The following is a 21,346-nucleotide window of genomic DNA, read 5'->3' as shown; positions in this document are numbered from 1 at the left end:
CATATTTTAGCGCTGATAGAATGCAGCACGAGCACTGGTTATCAGAATGGATTCTTAACCTTTCTGCCAGACAACACCCTGCTGGCCAGCAAATAATGACAAAAAAAGAGCTTTACCTTTGTTCCTGTAAGCCTTAGACATCCGCATGGTAACACAAAACAGTATGGCTTAGGCTCACTCGAATATACGCATGCAGGATATATCCATCATAAATGTCAGTTTAGTCATTTACTGTATTTGTTTGAAGTGTTGGCAGAATGTTGCTACACTGTGCTACTAAAAACTAAACTGGTCTGATGCAACACCTTATGTAACTTGCATTATGACGAGAGAGCAACGATCGAGACCGAAACCATTTTGTTCGCCATTTCTTTACAAGCAGCCTGCATGGACGTTGGCAGACAATGTTTTCAGGTCTTTGAGGCTGCGGAGTGCCGGGGCGGGAGTGAAAGCACCTTATTGGGAGCGGGCGGCGTGCTCATCAGGATGTTCCCCTGGACTCCTTAGACCTGCTTGAGTGCACAGGCGGCAGGGGAAACATCTTGCCTGTTTGCATTAAGGCACCGTGAGTGCTTGAAGGGGCCCCGGCGAGGGCTGCAACTCCCGAATTGGGGAAGCACAAGAATGCAACACCAATCAACCCTCCCTGTCTCCCAGGCAAAAGGTTGACAGCTCGGGGTGGCTGAAGCTTCCTGGTGACACTTTATTTTTCACTGCTCTCTCTCTCTTCCTCAGTGTTACGTCCTAATCCTAGGTATTTAATATCCTTTGTTTCTGGGATGTAGTAGTAGTAGTAGATGTTCCAAGTGTTCCACATAATCCAATCCCAAGGTCTATTTGGTCTACTGTACACTGGTTTATAACAATGCGGCTTAACAGTACTTTACAGAAATGTAACAATGTTGCATTATATTTACTGCTGCTAAACAGTACTTTACAGAAATGTAACAATGTTGCATTACATTTACTGCTGCTAAACAGTTATTTATGGCAACTTGAAACTAGGGTAGGCAACATTAGAGAAACCAGCAAGAGTATTTGGAAAGTATACAACAAAAAAATTCTCAGCCCCTTCTATCAGGGCTCTCTCCAAAGCCCCTTTTCCAAAACACATAAATGCACACTGCCAGACTACTGCTGGAGCTACCTCATGTATCATTCACGTCTCATTCTCATTCCCACAAAATCACAGATATAAGTTACCACATCTCCAAAACCTCCTGTTCAAAGCCAGAGAGATAAAACACAAATACTGTGGATTGCCGGGGGTGTTCACAGCATGCATTGGACAATCGACTGTTGTGTGGACTAAGTCATTAATGTTTGGGTTATGTATCCCTTTTTCACAGCACACCGCTGGGGCTGATTCCAGTGGGGTGCGGTCCTGCCAGGAGCTGCTGGCGGACCCAGCCATGCCAGGGAGCTTGAGACCAGCTGCCGACTTCTCTGGGGCTCATGCACCCAGGAGCTGACCCAGCGGCGTCTGAAGCATCTCGGCAGGGAGCTGGGGGTCCAGGTTGCCCCCGGCCTGGAAGGCAGGGCGCTGCAGGTCCCCACTGACCTCCAGCCAGAAAAGCTGTCCAATTGGCCGGCCATAGAAAGAGCTCTGTAGCACTGGTTCAGCCCATATATCTTTCGCTGACGATGCCAGGGACAAGCAGGTTGGCCGCCGAAATAAGGGAGAGAATCTGAGTGCCAATGCCACTGATCTCCACCTCTACACCCCGTTGGTACCCCGTATTCATATTTTTTAAATTTTTGACAGCACAATGAAGCCCCTTCAGGCCACCCCCACAGCCATCATGGCAGGGTGCCCAGAGAACGGCTGCTCAGCCCATGCAGGGGTGCTACCGCAGCGGAGCATGCCGCGTGCTTGGGGTGTTCCCAGCATGCATTGGCTGTTGGACTGTTGTACAGACTAATGAAATGATGTTCGGGGTTATGTCACCCTTTTGTGTGTAGTGGAGGTATGTGTAATGTCCATAATTTAGTTTGTGTCTTGTGTTGATTGATCCCTGTGTTCCTTTAGCATCATCACCTTTAGCATCATGTGAATGTCTCTATGAAGTCTACCCTGATATCCCGACCTCCCATTGAGTCATGACTTCCTCCTATATCTGTGTGTTTCCTGCCTGTGACCTTTCAAAAAAATAACAATTAACAAATTCCCTTAAATAAAACAAAACCAATAATTAGGGCAATTACAGAATTACAGCAACCCTGGCGTCACTTTCAAGGTCCTTCAACTCCGTCAGATGTCAACATTGTTACCTCTCGACCTGTTGATGCTGCAAGCTAGATTATAGCTTGTTATGCTAGCTGCCACACTACAAACCAACAACTGCCTGGCTTCCTGTAGCTGTGGTGGGTGCTTTTTACTGAAATGTCAAGCTTGGCTTCTGGACCCCTTCGTCTTTACATCCTATGCCGCCCACAGACCTATGTGGTCAGTCAACTGTCAAACAGACTGAGAGGAGGGGGTAGCTCATGTTACCCATTGCTTGTAAGTTTGGGTCACTGAGTTTTTGTTTGCTAACCATGGAGGCCTTTTGGTACACAGCCCTTGAATATTTGCGGGTCTCCTCCATCATTGCTAATCTCAGCAACAGTGGCATGGATACTCTGCTGGAGAACCTAGCCCTATATTCATCAAGGCTCTGTTCACACCCTCGTCATTCAGCAGGCTTCACAAAATGGTATCCATACACATTGATGAGGATGATGTATCATTTTATGTATCATGTATAATTTTGGGTTTTTTGATTTGATTTCATTATTACTCTTTTTTTTCCCCTTTTGATTACTTGTCTATTCTGTGTGCACTCAGTCCGAATGAAATGATTAGACAGACTTATTCCCGGCCTGTGACTGCCTGAACAGATTTTTTTTTTTTTTATTGAATTATTGATTGCTGTCAGGATGTAAAGGGAATTTAAAAATATAAAACGAAATGCTTCTAAAATGTCCTCCCTAGTTTCAACAATTTTACCACATACAGTACCAGTCATAAGTTTGGACACACTTTGAATTATTTGGAAAAGTTTTTTCTTTTAATATTTTCTACATTGTAGATTAATACTGAAGACATTTAAACTACGAAAGAACACATATGGAATGATGTACTCAACAAAAAAAAGTTATCTACCATGTAGAAAATAATAAAAGTAAAGAAGAAACTTCTCAAAAAATGAGAGGGTGTGTCCAAACTTTTGACTGGTACTGTATGTTCAATTTACAATATTTACAATACAACGTGTGCAATACAAATGATAATGTGTAGCTTACCGACACATGTGGGTAAGGAGTCATTCCACTGTGCTAGGGCCTCGGGCACCGCTTCACACCGGATGGCTGAGGAACCGTGGAGGGTGTAGCCTGGGTTGCATTCAAATGTCACGGACGCACCTACGGCAAAGTCGTTCCCGATGCGCTTGCCAAAGCGTGGCTCGGGCACCGAGCTGCACTGGGTGGCACTCGTCCGTGGCACCGCTGCGGACAAAGTTTGAACGACAAGGTTGTTTAAAATCCGACATCTCGCAACAACCCCACCACACACAGACATACACACACATGCACACATTCAAAATGAATAAATACAAAAACAAATCTAGAAAGAAACTGTAAATGCTTGAAAGCAACACTGGTCTACAAGCCAAAATGTGTGACTGCCAACATCCTCGTTCCCTAAATGTTGGTTGCTGTGAGGCACCCATAAGCCAGGGACCCGCTTTTAATTTGAGCATTTCCACGACCACTATTTGAGCTCATTTAATTTGGCTAAGCTGACAGGAGAGCCTTGAAAAAAAGACTCCTTAGTCTTGCTGCATGAGTATAATTCACCCCAGCCTAGGCTTGGCTGGGTACAACTTCCATGTTCAAAGATTTCTTGGCATGACGACTGTTCAGAGAGAGAAAGAGAGAGAGTTTCCTGAAATGGAGTAAATGTGCGTCTAAGTGGGAGGACAAGATGAGCTTGATCAGCTTAGTGGCTTTCAGTCGTTGAAAATGGAAGATCACGCGGGGGCCAGCGCTGAGATTGCGGTGTGCAATCTTGAGGGACGTGAGGCACATTCAAAACCAAACACATGAATGTCATGGCGCTCTCACTCTCTCTCTCTCCATCAGAGTCGGTGCGTTTAACAGGGAGAGCTGTACAAAATGGCAGCCAGATCCCTCCTCCACACTACACAATGGCAACATCGCTGGTAAGGCTTATAACTGGCCTCTAGTCTTTTGGGTATAGACACATAAATCAGGCAGAGGCACCAGGATGCTGATGTTTAGGAGCTTTGCATATGCAACTCAACCCAGCTGGCGGATGGAGACGATGGAGTTGAGGGGGGATTTGGCACATTTCCAAAACAGCGCTATGCCGTGGGACGTTGACACTTCCGGCCTGGATGGTCCCGATGGACTGCTTTGAGGAGATTTAGAGAGGAAAACTTGCAAAACTCAAGTTTTTTTCTTTTCTCTCACTCTCTCTCTCTCTCTTTTGCAGAGTTATAAGAAACTTGATCATTTCTTTTTTTACTTATTTATTTTCTCCAAAAAAAAAAAAAAACATTTCCCTGGATATTTGAAACATTTGCTGAGCAGAACAACATCATGCGTCGGATAGTGCTGAGCTGACGGGTTTTCAGCCGGTAAGCATCGTCAACAGATAGCTGACAAAAAAAAGCTCTACCAAAGCTCTGGGGTGGGGGCTTGAAGACTAGAGGAGAACTAGACAGAGTTTGCTATTAATAATGTCTATGACATTCAGAACCCATTTAACTGCTCATCTCTATCTTTTGAACTGTTTCATTACAGTAATTGGTTTATTGACAGTATTTTTTTGCATCTTTTTAAATATAGAACCCTTCTGAAATCCTGTCCCCCAAAACCCAATTTTAATAGAGCAAGTGTCAGACAGAGTACATAATAATGGCAATGACAGCAAAAGCAGATATATTTTGAGAACAGTGAATTGCTACCATTATGTCTAAGAGGCATCATGGCAGAATTCTTACTTAGATTTCTTAGGCACGACTTTCCAAGATGAAGGAGATACTGGTGCTTACATTGCCCAACAGAGTGATCAACTGAACAATAATTAATTGTGTACCATACCAGAAAGAGTTTCCGTTTCAGTGTTGTTCCAAAATTTGAGTTAAATGCCTGCCTATAATTGTTAACATGTGATAGGGACGGTTAGTAATTCACAGGAATACCTTGGTAAACAAAGTGAAATCCTTTGGCAGTCTCCGGGCCAACGGTGGTGAACTTGACAGTGATCTGGTTACCTGTGCTCAAAGGAAGAGACTCCCCTAGACCAGGAAAAACACAAAGAAAGAAAGTCAGAGATGCATTACGTCATTGTATCTCATGGATGATGTGATGCTTGTAATGTTTTCCTTTCTCGGGCACTTCTCTTCTCATACTGCCCAAAGCACTAAGTGGATCACAAACGTTGGTCTCTGCTGGACGAGTACCCGTGGCTTTGATCTCTCACACTCCACGCGCTTTATTTGTCTCTTTAGCCTTTTCACAGGCAAATTCAATCAAGTGTTGCGTTTGCACAGGATATGAAGAAGTGCGAGGGTAGGGGCTTTGATAAGGGCCGTCCGTCCTCTATTGATCGCTTGCCGACCCCTTTTCAGCCCCCTCTCCGCTCCTCTCAATCTCTCTTGCTAACAGCTTTTCATCAGGCACTCGTTCTCACCCCCCCCACCCCTCCCGGCTTGGCTAAGAGCGCTCCTGATTATGAGGTGCACTTTGGGAAGGGTGTCATTTCCCTGCTATTTCTCTCTTTCCCTCTCTCACACACACACACATCACTGTTATTGCAGCATCTCTCTAAAACATTCTGGGAGCCTTCATAAACCAAAATAGTTTGAAGAAATTGTGGACATGTTGTTCATCTGTCCAGTCCATCAACGAGGCGAATTATGTTGTATTTGAGGGAGGTCAACAAAAGTGCCTCCTTCTTGAAGTACAGGTCAGAGCTTTTTCGCCAAAAAGCTGTTATTACAGTAAGTATGAAGGTGGACTGCTTCCAGGCTCTAAAAGCTATATGAAAGAAGATAAGTAGAGGCTGAGGTACACTAAAATGTCAATGTCTGTGACTGCAGATACAGTATGTGTAACAGACATGGATTTATGCTGTAATGTCTCTCACTGAGTTTGGATTGGCTGCATTGAGGGTTAATGGAGGGGAGGCTACTTATGACTGCTAGCTACGGAGCTTAGGAGCCTCAGGGTTTCTGGAGTGAATTCTGCATGACAGAAAATTGTAACCGGTTTGTCCTGGTCTTGTATGTCAGTATTTGAGAGTGTGTGTGATTTAAAGTATGTCTGTATGTGTGTATGTGTGTATATGTGTGCGAGCATGTGTGTGCACGTGTGTGTGAGTGAATAAATGTGTGTGGAAAACTGTATGTTTGTGATTGTGTGTGTATGTGTGTATGTATGCGTTTACCTGAGTGTGAGCCAGACAGTGAGGAGAGCAGGGGCGACTGCTGAGTGGGTCCATCAAAGATGTCCACCACGTCATTGAGGGAGGTCTGGAACAACACAAACTGTCCAAACAAGACTGCAACAAGAGAGACAAGAGAGACAAACGCAGAAGAAAAAAGAAAGAAAGAGAGTGAGAAAAAGTGTGGAAAACAGCATTAATTATTAAGATCTCACACGGGAGGTGCAAGCTTCCAGGCAGGAAAAACAAAGTGCTGACTCCATCCAGCATTGGAGACAACAGCTCAACGGGAGCGCCAGTGACATCTTACTGCTCAGAGGCACTTGTGGCATCACTTATTTCCCAGAGGTGGTCGGGGGTGGCTGGGTTTAGAGCTCCCCGAATGGAGAAAAAACTAAAACAGAAAACATGTCCTGGTGGACTTGATGTTTTGTAAACCGCTGCCCTCTTTAATTCTGCTACTGCGCAGCGTGCATGGAAATGCGCCTTTCTAATGTGCTAATAGCGTTACACGAGTACATCATTATTCTTCATTAGATCAGTGCGCTTAAGAAAGTGCACAAAAGGACTCCCCAAGGCAATGAGACTGTATGTTTATTTAAAATCATTTAATTGGCCACCTCACTGAAAAGCAGCCGTCTCTGGCTCTCTCTCTCTCTCTCGATCTCCCTCTCTCGTTCACTTCTTTTGCTGTCTCTTTTTCTGAGGGCGGCGGATACACACTGGGCTTGTATCCTACTGTACTGTCTCATGCACAGACGCACACAGCCTCATTTGCCATCCAGAGCTTTGATCGTGTCATTTTAAAATCGAAGACAGTCATTACTATGCTGCTAATTAGCATTACAAACATTCTTTGCCCTGGATGACTGAGCTGGAAGTAGTTTATCTATCGACAAAAAAAAAGAGAAGAAAAAGAAGAAGCAAAAAAAGTTTAGACAGAGAGAGAGGGAGGAAAGGAAAGTCATGGATATCTGAACTGCCTGACCCATTTGGTATTCTTTCTTGTTTCCATGGAAACCGATGCTAAAATTCTAGCCTATAGGCAAAGTTTTTTTTTCCAATGCATGAATGCTGCTGGTCAATGATGATCTTAACACACGTGACAAAAGTCTGTGTCTGGTGGCGGTGTTTTGTTTGACCCAATAAGGATGAGCTCCTGCCACGGGAGGCCCTGTCTGCTGACCGTATTCTAGACCAAGCTGCACGGCGATCAGGAATGTGTAAGGGATGCTAATGACATGACACGGTGCTGCAGGCGCGACGGAGGGCTACATATGCTTAGTGTCACTACGTCCTAATTGAGGAGAAAAAATTACGCTACACGCTGTCCTCGGCCGAAAGGTGTGCAATTAACACAGCGGCACGTACGCACGCGCTTCGCAAACGCAAAAAAAATCAAACATGACGCAACGCACTACTGTACCAACACAGCTCACCAGGGGCTGTCAGGCTTAAGGGCCACAAGCAAAACATGCATCCCTTACCATCAGCATTTTGGGCAGATGGGACCACGGGGCGGGAAGCCTGCCTTCCCTTGTGTTTGGGTTGCAATTAGAGCTCTTCCTGGATGTGAAAAAGGCTATTGACTCAGAGGAGTGAAGTCAATTGAGCACTGTGAATGCATTTTAATCAGATTTAATCAAATGCTTATTAGTGTCAGAAAAAGAGAAAATATATTAGACCCCTGCAGGAGGCTTTGAACTGAACTGAGGCGGTGGAGTCCCTGAAGCAGTCTGTGCACAAATATGACTGCTGCTCTACAGTGGTATCTAAGGATGAGCTCACACTTTATTTTTCCTCCCCCAGATGTCCGAACGTGAAGGCGCATTTGGGATGAAGTTAACAAAGGTGCACCTGGATGCTTTATTCAAGGGCGTGAAATGTTCTTGTAAATACATTTCAGAATATGCATTGAAAATGACAGAAAACAAAACGTGAGTACACGAGCTTCATACAGAAGCAAACTGTTGCTCCTCTCAGATATTTGTTGAGCCAGCTGGAGAAAGAGAAACAATCCCAGACACAGCTCAACTCATTACTGCCCGTTTGTTCAGAAGTCCGCTATCTATGTGTCTATGAGTCACAGAAAAAAAAGGTTCTGTGTGCTTCCGTGAGCAGAATGACATTCCATTCCTGGCAGTGTTTTACCTCTGTCACAGGCTCCAGAGTAACACTTTTTGGGGCGGTGACACTGTAGGCAATGTGAAAATGCCAGTGTGCTCTTACAATCCCCGCCCCCACCCCCCAAAAAGAAAAAATCTGGAGGGAAAAGGGCAAGGGGATTTGCAACGCTCCCTTTGCCTGAGCCGTGTTTGGCAAAAATCAAGTTCCAACCTATCATGCGGCTGACGGCAACAGCGCTCCGGCTGGCTGCATACATTAAACTTTGAAAAAGATCACAACTAGTAAGAGCAAGCAACAGTCAACTTAGCCACCAAGGGTACTGCACTTTTTTAGAGGATGGCCTGGCGAGCTGACAGTGGGAGTGAAGGATGTGATGGATGCTACACCATATATTCTCTTCATCGCTTTGATTGCTACGTGCTTTTGTTTGGCCAAGCGCGCCCCTCATGTTGTCTGGCAGGAGAAATCCTTGTTTCATTCACAGGCCTTTTATCTCTGGCACAGCCACAGCCACTCGGAAAACCACCGAACGCTGATTTCCTGTGTCCACGTGCATTAGCCTGCACTGTGGCGTCATCCTTCTTTTCTCCCCCTCTTTCAAAGGTATATCTGTTTCTTTTGTAGGGCTCACTTTGCCAATAGGCGTGCATTTGAAGTCAGGACATTTCAAGGACACGGGGGAGTGCAAGTGTGACGCGTTTCATTTTATAGCATACCTGTGTAAACATACGTACATAGGCCTCAGTTCCTATAGCAGCAAACACACATACACACATGCTGACGTATACATAACGTATACACAGCGTATACACAACGTATTCTACATATTTCTTTTTCATATACACAAAGGCCCATCACAAACACACACACACACACACACACACACACACACACACACACACACACACACACACACACACACACACACACACACACACACACACACACACACACACACACACACACACACACACACACACACACACACACACACACACACACACACACACACACACACACAGTTTAGTTCTTTATTTGGATTTGATAATTAGTACATATCATGGCAAAATCCAAATTTGGCTAAAAGGAAGTATTAAATTGCATTCAGAGTTCTAGTCCATATTGTGCATTACGGGTAAAGGTGACACCTGCGCTTCCAGATGAAGAGGCTACCAATTATGGCTGATGTGGAGCAGTACTTTGCGAAGTGTTTGGCCCTTTTTTAAGAGAGACCACAGATTTGCAGGCCTCGCACACACATTCTATGCACATGACCTAAGCTGCCAAAGATCAAGGCAATGACTGTACATGAGCAGCTTCGACATACCCACACCCACACCCACACACACACACACACACACACACACACACAGGCATACACATACAAACACACACACACAATACAAGAAAACCAATATAAAGTACACAGGCACAGACGCTAGCAGCCTTTGCTTATTCAGATACCTACACACTTTAAGTCATACACACTCTCTCTTTTACCCCCCATCCCACAAAAACCAACACACACACACACACACACACACACACACACACACACACACACACACCAACATTGCAAAAAAGGGGAGAAAAACCCTCCGGAGTGAGTTCACATGCAGTGAGGAAATGTGGCTCGTGGCCTCGCCTTCATGAGTGGAGAGATAGAGATTCAGAGAAAAAAAAACAGAAATCTCACGCCAACAACACAGCCACAGCTCTCCTTCTCTCTTTCTTTCTTTCTCTCTCTCTCTCTCTTTGGCTCTCTCTTTCTCTCTCTCTCCCTCTCTCTCTCTATTCCTCTCTCCCTCACTCTCTCTCCCTCTCTTTCTCTTTCTCCATGGCTGCCTCGACTCCCTCACAGGGGGGCAAACACCTGCCTCAGCAAGCAAGCAAGCAAACAGGCAGGCGTGAAAGCAACATGGGCCGACTCCTCTTCTCTGCCAAGAGAGAGAGAGAGTGAGAAAGAGAAAGAGAGAGAGAGAGAGAGAGAGAGAGAGAGAGAGGGAGAGGTGGAGGGAAAGAGAGAGAGGAAGAGAAAGAGGAATAGAGAAAGAGAGGGAGAGAGAGAGAGAGGGAGAGAGAGGGAAAGAGAGAGGAATAGAGAGAGAGAGGGAGAGGTAGAGAGAGATGGAGAGAGAGAGAAATACAGAGAGAGAGGGAGGGAGAGAGAGGAATAGAGAAAGAGAGAGGGAGAGAGAGAGAGAGAGAGGTAGAGGTGGAGGGAGAGAGAGAGAGGAAGAGAGATAGGAATAGAGAAAGAGAGGGAGAGAGAGAGAGGGAAAGATAGAGGAATAGAGAGAGAGAGAGGGAGAGGTAGAGAGAGATCGAGAGAGAGAGAGAGAAATACAGAGAGAGAGGGAGGGAGAGAGAGGAATAGAGAAAGAGAGAAGGAGAGAAAGAGAGAGATGCAGCTCCACGCGAGATTGCCCTCTCCTGTGTGCCTCTCACACTTAACGCGTTTTGACAGATGCTTACTGAGTTATATGGAAATGAGGCCATAGATTAATTCAGGCCCTTTTCGGTGGGTTGCGGGTGTGAGGAAACATTTTGCGGGAAAGAGATGGAAAAGGAGGGGGGCGAGATTGAGCAATTTTTTCTCCTTCCTAAAAAGAGTTCCTGCTGGCTGTCTCTGTTTCGTAGCAGCAAGCTGTAGTCACATGTGACTGCTGCTTTATCCTGATCAGGCAGAAACGGACGCAGGAATACACACACACACACACACACACACACACACACACACACACACACACACACACACACACACACACACACACACACACACACACACACAGACACACACACACACACACACACACACACACACACACACACACACACACACACACACACACACACACACACACACACACACACACACACACACACACACACACACCTTGCCCTACACCTTTGTGACAGCTCACCAAGATGAATGAGGAGCCAGCTGTGGGAGGGAGAAGTGTGTCTGTGTGTGTATGGACAGTGAGTGTGTGTGTATGTGTGTCGGTGTGTGTTGATGACGTCATTGCTCACTGCAGCAGGAGCCTGCTGCCTGCTTAATGTGCAGTGTATGCTGGAATGGCAGAAGGCGGCCTCCATCCCTTCCGTCTGCCTGCCTGCCTGCCTGCCTGGGCATGGCTGTGTGTACTCCTTACGCCCTGGGCCCCCGGCCTCTCGCTGCCAGTGAGGAAGATAAAGGATTGATGCAGATGACTTCTGCAGTGGAGGTCCAAGTCAGCACTGCCATTAAGTTTATTCCTCATTACAGTGAATTGCGGGTTAGTGGAAGATATGATTGGCAAATGTGAACGATACGTAAGGGGCTGACTGCTTAGATGCCAGCCTCTCAAACCCCTCTAAACTCTGAGAGTGGCATGCAAAGCACCTATATCACCGTATAACATCTAGAACAAACTACACTACATCTATCTATAAATCCAGGAATCTCTGTGTGTCTTTCAGTCTAGGGCGTATCTCCCTGACGGTAGTTAGGTTAGTTATGAGATTTCCCATGTAGCTTACGCATGTCATGAACCTGTGCATCCTTGATTTTGAAGATTTTTGAATTCATAGTTTGCGAGATATTTGTATTTTACCGTTTCCCGTAGGCACTAATGGGCTATCGTTTCCCGTAGCACCGAAATGACGTCACAAATTACGTCACAAACAATATTAGGTATTAAAACTATCCTGCCTTCACTCAAAGTTCAGAATAGCGTTGGATACCATAAGGAGGTCCGCATTCAAATTCTTCTTGGTGAACAGATCCAGACTTTTGCTCAGGTAATCTTAAGACAGTGATTGATTTTATCTATTCGTTTATATAAGCTTCTTTATATTAAGTTTCAAAGTAATGTCTTGAGTTGTACAGTCATCTAACAGACAGGGAATAGTAATCCATCAAAATATTCATATTGTTTATTAGTATAGCGTATTTTTACAGTACATTTCTGCACTTATTTGACTTACAACGGGGCGGACCCGCGCGACGTGAATGATGTTATAGTCATAGAACAGTCGTGTGGTTAGCCTAGAGCCTAGACCACTGACAATGCGTTCATTCATCTACTGACGCAATGAGAGAGGTTTCCGATGTATTAGTGTCCGATGTATATGTTGTAATTCGTGTGTATTTTGTTTTCTCATTATTGCAATATTATAAACCTCAGTCTGCATTTGCCCTGGCTGGGAGAGGCTGTCATTCCGAAGATACTGTGTGTGATCGCCTTTGCTCTGTGTTCATTAAACCTGTCAGAGTGTATGAATAAACGGCTGGGTGCCAATCAAATCACAACGCAAGAGTGGAGTACTACACCGCTATTAATGGTAGCTTATATTGATAAGCCTCGGAGGCTTTCAGATTGTCCATTGCTTTCCCATCTGTTGCTATGGAGTCCACGAAAATACGCGCAAATCTCGCTGTAAATTATGTTGGGCCACGTCGTCATGTTATCCTCCAACTGTGTTACCATTGTAAGGACATTATTAGCTTACGATCTGTCTGAGAGTGGGCTGTCAAAGCTAGCATCATCAAAGTCATACAGTAGCCTACAGTACATGCATTCAATAAAATGAACCTACATTTGAGTCCAACTGCATGACCATTCTTACCCACACTTACCCTTACAATAAAGAAGTGATCCTATTTCAACCATAACTTCATTTTAAATAATTTCTTTCTTTATGACATTTAGTTTATAGTTTAGACAGCAACTTTGACATCTATATTCAACTGCATCCACTACATAATCTCAAACTTTATTTGTTGGTATATCTCCAAAAAGGCTATACAACATTAAAACATTTATTATTGAAAAGGAAACATGCATCTCAATAATACTTCAGTGTAACCTGTACCTATGTGGAGTGCAAATATAAAAAAAAAGCTATTACACTACCCAACAGCTACACCTACGTCTGCTAACACTACAGAATGCATAATTCCTACGGGCACTGCACTAGTTACTTATAAAACGGAATTCTTCTCAATCCTTACTTTCTGCGGACAAACATCTAAGTGAATTAGCGTGTATAGGCTGTAAGTGTGGTTTTTAAATATATAGTGTAAGCTTCACCATTACAATCCTCTTCAGGCTGCTGTGCCATTTTAAAGAGCTCAGAAGCAGCAGGGTCTGAGCAGAGCATATGCAGTCGTCATGGAAATAAGGAGAAATGAGAAGTGGACTATTGATTGGGTCCACTGAAGATGTACGACATTCATGGGAGGCCGTGCACGTACAGCGACCCCAAAACCATATGAACAGCCCCACAGCCTGGTGCAAACTGAGCTTCTCTACAACACAGGTCTGGTCTATGTGGGGCCCCAGAGAAAAAACACCTGTCTCCTGGCGTCTCACCTGGGGGCAAAATCTCAGCATATTTGGACTGGCATCTCTCTCTCGGTTTCTTTGTGAGAATAAAGTGTGAGTGTGCGGTGAGACGGTCTGTTTGTTTACCCCTAACTCTCCCGCTCGCTCTCTCTCTCTCTTTCCCTCCGCAATGGTTAATATCTCCAGAAGCCAAACACTCAGTGAGGGTGAACCTGTCACATGATAAGGGCTGATGTCAGGCGCACGCACGCTAGATAGGCAGAGCACACAGCACACAGGGAAGGGTGGCATCCTTCAACAGCTTTAAAGAACATGCCGAGAGAGATAGTGAAAGAGAGAAAGTGAGGGCAAGAAGGAGGAGGGGGAGATGGAGAGAGAGAAGAGAGAGAAGAGGAAGACAGAGGGACTGAGTTGGAGAGATAGCCTGACAGAGTGAAAGAATATGAAAGAACAGTGAGAGAGACTGACAGACTGAGAGAGAAGGGGAGTGACAGAGTGAAAGAACACAAGATAAAAAGAGGTAAGAGAGATTGACAGTGCAGTAGGAGAGAACAGGCAACCATAAACTAAAATATAGAAGGAGAGAGAGACAAAATCCAAACGACTATTCTACAACCACATGTTCTTTCCCATATTTATGGTTATGACATTTTGAGATGACCAGCACAGGAATACATATAAATTACAGAGGAATGTATGAGTATTTAGGAGTGAAGAAGTGGCAGATTAGATAGAGTTCTATCTTTTCATACAAGTTATATTTATTGTAATAACCAGGGTGCGATTTGCCGGGGGGGATGGGGGGGATTTACCCCCCCTCTGGTTTTTACATCCCCACCTCAGCTGGATGAATTTCATACATGGGGGGGATAACCCTCAATTATTAAAAAAACCAATGAAAAAACAGACAAGTTGTGACAGCGTTTTCTTACACTTGCTTACATCGCTGGCACTAACGTTCACCTTACCCGAACTGTCGGCATTCTCAGAATTCGTACAATGAATATGAAAATATTTGTTCACTGAATTAGCAAGTTCTGTCCAAAACAGTTGCGTTTCAGTTTCAAAGTTTCAGTTTCGGTTTCAGTATTTCAAGGTGAATGAGAGGGAGCACAAGAACTGAGCAGCGATTATCATATCATAGACATATATGATGCATGTATATGAAGAGAATTAGGCCTATGTATTGCTTGAAGAGAATTAGGCCTATGTATTGCTTGTTTTTTTTTCATAATAAAAAAAAAAAAAAAACATCCCCCCCTCTGGTTTTTGGACAAATCGCACCCTGGTAATAACGTTTGTGAAATGTAGGTTGGATGTGAAAACCTTTGCTTGTCTGTAATCACCACTCCAGTGTTAAAGAGTGAGAGAGGAATAGAGCTCTGAAAGCTCAACTGTCACGTTCCTCCTTTAATACTGTTGCTGTGTTGACATTCAGGTGAAGCCACACTGTCCTCGTTGAGCCGTTTCTATGGAAATGGCCTTGGCTTCGGCTTCCAGCGCACGCAGGTGTGACCGGCTGGCTACTGAAATCTGCTGGACACAGGGCGATGGGAATTGAGCCTCCAGTAGACATGAGCCAGGCTCACACACACACACACGCGCACACACACACACACACACACACACACATATGCACACACACACACTGGGGAATGTTCTAGGCACAAACTCTCATTTGATCTCCTCCCCAGAGAGTCAGCGGATCCAGGCCTCATCGCTTTGTTCTCTCGCTGGAGCGTGAACACGAGGTGCCCTCGGGAGGGGATGGAGCTGGAGCGGGCACACAGAGGCGAGGATCTCGCCTAGGTCAAGACCTGTGCCTTCTGGGTAACCAGGGCTACCGGGGATGAGATTCCACACCTCCCCCCTTCCCAGGGGCTTTCCACAGACGGGGTCCGGACCCAGCAGGGTATGTCTGGACAATTGCCTACCACATCAATCCCACCCATTCCCACGCTGGGCATCCACACAGCAATCCCCTACCTCTCTTTGCATTGGGTATTCTTTTTTCAATTTTTTTTGCTAAGGGGCTTGTTGAATTCTTAGCCCCAGAGGAAAGAAGAAGAAAGGAGTGAAATGAAAAGAGAGAGAGAGAGTGTGTGAGTGAGTGAGTGACAGAGAGAGAGAGAGATTGAGAGAGAGAGAAGTTTTAATGTGTGCACCTGATACACTCTCTCTCTGAGTCAGACTGCCAAATGGAAAACAGTCATCTCTGTCCATTTCCCTCTCTGCCAATATAATGGCTGTCCTAATTACTGGTCTCAGGGAGGCTCTCGCTTATCTACTGCAAAGAGGACGCCGCATAGAAGAGGAGGAAAAAAACACTTCGACACCTACTCCAATAATAATTATAACTATTCAATTTGTTTTCTCCAAAGATAACAGGAACATACTCTCGGGTCAAAGGCCAGAGAAATATAGCATCTGCTCAAGGTTTTTTTTTTTTTCAAATGGAACCAATACGTATGGTTAACCTGCAGTGACATCGACTGTTTCTGTTTTGTAATATGCACCATTATATCTTCAGCAATTAGTGGGCATCAAACAGTGCAAATGACAAGAAATCCTCCTCTCTATCCAGCCCTGGCGGAATCTGACATTTGCCTTGTGTGCGCATGCAGATTTCACACTACAGGAAGCATCCACAAAGATAATGCCACATGTTCAGTTGTGTAACTGACACGGCCTTAAGGCCACAGGTCTCTATTTGAGTTTAAATAATTAATGGTTGCATCTCCGCCATATGTCACATGTGGTTCCCTCCAGGCATAAATCACATCTTGTCATATATCGCCAGGGTGCCATGGTCCAGCAGTTATGAGCGCAGAGGAAATGTCATTTTTTGTTTATATTACGTGCCGTGCTGTGCCAGTTCAGATTGTGTGTGTGTGTGTGTGTGTGTGTGTGTGTGTGTGTGTGTGTGTGCGCGCGTGTATGCGTGTGCATGTATGTGTGTGTGTGTGTGTGTATGTGTGTGTATGTGTGTGCGTGTCAGGGTGTGAGAAATGCGTGCTCTGCTCTCACCACATGGTGGGGTCAGAGGAATCTAGTAAGCATGGATGAAGAGGGAAGAAAGGGAGGGAGGGAGGGATGGAGAGAGACAGAGGCAGAGAGAAAGAGAGATAAAGAGAGGGAGAAAGAGGCAGAGAGAAAGAGAGAGAAGGAGGGAGCGATAAGGAGAATACAAGATCAAGACGAAGAGTGAAGGACATGTATGTGCCCTGAAGAGAGTGACATCCAGCTCTGTGTACACATATGAAGATTTGGGACACTGGAGGATGAAACATAGGGATAGAGAAACCGAAAGAGAAGAAAGAGGGAGTGAAAGAGAGAGAGAGAGAGACCAAACGTGAGATGCAGAGATGTGGTTACATGAAAAAGAAAGAGAGAGAGAGAGTGTGTGTTTGTGAGTGTGTGTAGCAGCCTGCATTAAAGTGTAGTCATGATTAATGTGTTGCGCAGCGATGGGAGTGGAGAGTACTGCATTGGGACCAGGGTGTGTATTGCACAGCGCTCAGATAGGGGGGTACTGCACAGGGACCAGGGTGTGTGTTGCACAGAGCTGGGAGAGGTGGGTAATGCACAGTGAGCAGGGTGTGTGTTGCACAGTGCTGGGAGAGGAGAGTACTGAACAGGGACCAGGGTGTGTGTTGCACAGCGCTCACAGAGGATGGTACTGCACAGGGACCAGGGTGTGTGTTGCACAGCGCTCAGAGAGGAGAGTACTGCACAGGGACCAGGGTGTGTGTTGCACAGCGCTCAGAGAGGAGAGTACTGCACAGGGACCAGGGTGTGTGTTGCACAGTGCTCAGAGAGGATGGTACTGCACAGGGACCAGGGTGTGTGTTGCACAGCGCTCAGAGAGGATGGTACTGCACAGGGACCAGGGTGTGTGTTGCACAGCGCTCAGAGAGGAAAGAACTGCACAGGGACCAGGGTGTGTGTTGCACAGCGCTCAGAGAGGGGGGTACTGCACAGGGACCAGGGCGACTGACTGTTTGAGGAGTCTCTGGTTCTACCCGCCCTCATCCTCTCATTACCATTCAGCCCATCTGTGGGATTTGGAAGAGTACGGATTAACCCATCACTCCCACCCCCTGTGTTAGTCTACTGTCCAGGGGGGGGGGGGGGGGGGGGGGGTTCTCTCTCTCTCTCTCTCTCCCTCTCCCCCTCTGTCTCTCTCTCTGTCTCTCTCTCTGTCTCTGAGTCAAGTGCTCTGCAACGGGCGGTGTGTCAACAGCTCTTCACCTCCCTTTTTCGTAGAGAAGAGCTCCAACTGGCGCCATTGTTGCCTCTCCTGTCTGTGGGAGATCATGATCCTCTTGTTCCCTGCAGCTCTGCAAACACGACCGTCCACACACACACACATGCCCACACACACACACACACACACACACACACACACACACTCTCCTCACCAGTATCCTCCCTCTCATCCCAGCTAAGCCGTACGAATGAACTCTGTCCTAACCAGCCCAAGGACAAAACACTCATCCGGCCCTGTTTTGGTCATGTAAGCATCTAGACTTATGGTGAGTGATCCACTCTGTGTGTTCCAGTCGCTCTGTTGTCATTTAGGGTGCCAGTGGACTCCATGGATGAGAGGCAAAGCAGTTAGGGTCAAATGGCGTGTTGAAATGTGGGCGCAGGCCTGCAGGTTTGTGATTTAACAGTGTGCTGGTCGGAGGGCATGATTGAATTGTTTTGCATTGTAAAGGCATATCACAACCTTTACATTTGTGCTGCGAGGTCTGACCTTTAAACTGGCTTTAACCTGGCCTGATTTTTAAAATAGCATACGATGAAATGCAAACGTAAAACAATAAAACCGGCATGCTGAAATAAGAACGATGGCAAGCATGATTCCTATGTCGGTATGACTGTCGGTCTATATCCCTGCTCTTGGTAGCTCACACTCTTTAGGAAACTGCAGTGAAGTGCACAGCTATTCAAATCAAATCAAATCGTTTCCCTATTCATTCTTTGATTGCAGCTGTAACTAGAATCTTTGCCGTGGGGTAAATCACTTTGAGGTCTTCTGGTTGACTAGAACCCGACTAGGCAGAAAAGACCCTGAGCTTAGCTTGACAAATATGAGCTCGGTCCGTGTCTGTCTGTGTTTTTGTGTGTGTGTGTGTGTGCTCGCTCTTGCTCTCTTACTCTAGCCTTGGGTGGATGTTGGCGTTGATGTGAAACTTGACCTGGAGCTTGCCATGCAGTGCCCCCTGTGTCCCCTCTGCTTATGTGAGCCGGCGGAGGAGGAGGAGGAAGAGGAGGATGAGGATGAAGAGGAGGACAGACCTGGGCTAAACAGGGCTGCGTGCTATCAAAGACTCAGCCAACCTTGGGCATCATGTGGGTGAAGCATGGTGGTTCCTTTCTGAAGGTCAGAGGTGACTACTAAAGCCAGAGCAGGCTACAAACATTGAATTTATCTCCCTGCCTTACTGCAATAGCCACAAGCTATCTTCCCCTCTGTGTAAAACCCATTTCCAAGCATTTATGCCAACCATGAAGGCGTGTGGAAGCGAACACATCATCCAGCCCTGCCATGTTTACATTCTTACTGTAAACAATAGCAAAAGGGACACCGGCATAAGAGGCCAGGCAGTCACGCTAAACAGCAGCAATTGACCTGGCATGTTGTGAAAGGGAGGCTCAAGAGGATATTCGGGAGACATTTTCTCTCCAGTCGGATGACAATGTGGGTTTGACGGCGCAGATCGCAGCTCAACCTGCCAAGCTTGGAACTAGCGACGGATGAAGGTCTGTCTTTAGGAGAGAGAGACAGTATAGTCCTGTCAGGACTATACATGTCAAGAGATGGACAGATCTAGAGAAGAAAAAATACCCGTGAGAATCAATCCCACAGATAATTTTTCATTTGCCCTACGTCTGCCGCACTTCGTGACTCCTTTGGCTTTGCGGAAAAGTTCGCTCCTCATTTTTTTTTTTTTTAACCTCAGGGCGGGTGAGTGTCATTTCCATGGTTACCGCAAGGCTAGAGCAAGAGACCAGACGCACACTGTATCCTCACACTCAACCCCTTTGCCTAGCAAGAATACGCTGGGAGTCAATAAATGTTCATTAAAAACTCCCTCCCCGTCGATGATAGGCTATGGCTGGAATAATGCATAACAAATAAGCCTGGGTAATGCTAATCTGTATCCTCTGGGCCTGCTGTCTGGTTGAGGCCACAGAGGTAATACATCGAGCTCACTAGCCAGGGCCCGAAGAGGAGGAGTGGGAGGAAGACTCGGGGGCTGAGTGACTACAGTCTCAGGCCAAAATGCCTCATCATATCTTTTGCACACAGTACTGAGAAGCTAGGCTCCAATCACTGAGATGTATTCCTGTGTGACAACACAGAGGACAAAGGAACACTCTATGCTCCATGCTTCATACTACACACAGTCAAAGCATTGAGATGTTAAAAGAGAGTTAGAAGAGGACTGACAGAAGCATGCTGTGGTGTGAGAGAAGAGCTGTCAGATGTGCATAATGAAGGTGCTTTGATGAAAAAATACACTTTCCTGTCATGTGTGACCATCAACGGTTGTTCATATGTCTCCCCTGTGCATGCAAAATATTGGCATTAGAGGTGCGATAAAACAATACTACACAATGATGGCACCCTGCGGTCTCATCGTATTTAAGATGCATGGTCTCCAAACAGGCTTAAAGGTGTAGAAAAGGCACTTATCTTTACTCTTAGACACTGGCGGCTTCACTAATGAAAACCCACTGACATTCAAAAGCACAAGGTAATGGATCCTTGGGCAGAAACTTTTCCGGCAAACAACCCCGACTGACTGCTGCTGATAAACAGATGGAGATTACATACAGTACGTTTAAAGTAATGAATTAAGCAATCAGTGTCCGGGGCTTGATTAAATGTTCAACGTGGCCCTTGTGTACAGCGAGGAACTGCAACAGCTAATTAACACACCAGAGCAGCAAAACAACAACAAAAGATTGGAGAGTTCAGTACGTGACTTTAACACATCACACACACCCACACACAGACCCCACCTCTTTGTGAAATGCTGAAGAGAGTTTTAGCACAATGATGTTTATTGTTTTAGAGCTTGCAAAGTTGGCTTTTGCACATATGTGCTTGGCACACTGAAAAACACCCAGAGCCTCCAGCAAAGTGAGAGAGCACACACTCTCATACACACACACACACACACACACACACGCACACACACACACACACGCACACACACACACACACACACACGCACAAACACACACACACACACACACACACACACACACACATGCACACACTGTATACAAACAGCTTGAGTAATTGCAATTTACTGTCTGTTTGTTTGTAGCTTTTGTGCAATATTAAACAGTCAGAGGTAATTAAACTTTTCCGTTTTTTTTTTCCTTTCCACAGAGGCATGCCCTTTTTTCTTTTATC

The 21,346-nt window shown here is 45.7% G+C and overlaps 1 protein-coding gene across 1 annotated transcript in view; it reads right to left on the bottom strand.

Moving 5' to 3' along the window:
• The window catches only part of csmd3b (CUB and Sushi multiple domains 3b), a gene marked incomplete at its 3' end in the record, with an annotated part of 385,413 nt that overhangs the window by 94,702 nt on the left and 269,365 nt on the right, over window positions 1-21,346 (bottom strand). The window contains exons 32-34 of the mRNA XM_080837924.1: window positions 6,458-6,571; window positions 5,211-5,306; window positions 3,286-3,489 (exon numbers count right to left, since the gene is read on the bottom strand). Coding sequence (XP_080694050.1) covers window positions 3,286-3,489; window positions 5,211-5,306; window positions 6,458-6,571 — 414 coding nt within the window. The remainder of the gene's footprint in view (window positions 1-3,285; window positions 3,490-5,210; window positions 5,307-6,457; window positions 6,572-21,346) is intronic.

Source organism: Sprattus sprattus (assembly GCF_963457725.1).
Source record: "Sprattus sprattus genome assembly, chromosome: 4".
In the NCBI taxonomy this organism is placed as follows: Eukaryota; Metazoa; Chordata; class Actinopteri; order Clupeiformes; family Clupeidae; genus Sprattus; species Sprattus sprattus.
The sequence above is the reverse complement of the archived record's forward strand: the minus strand, read 5'-3'. Positions and strand labels throughout refer to the sequence as shown.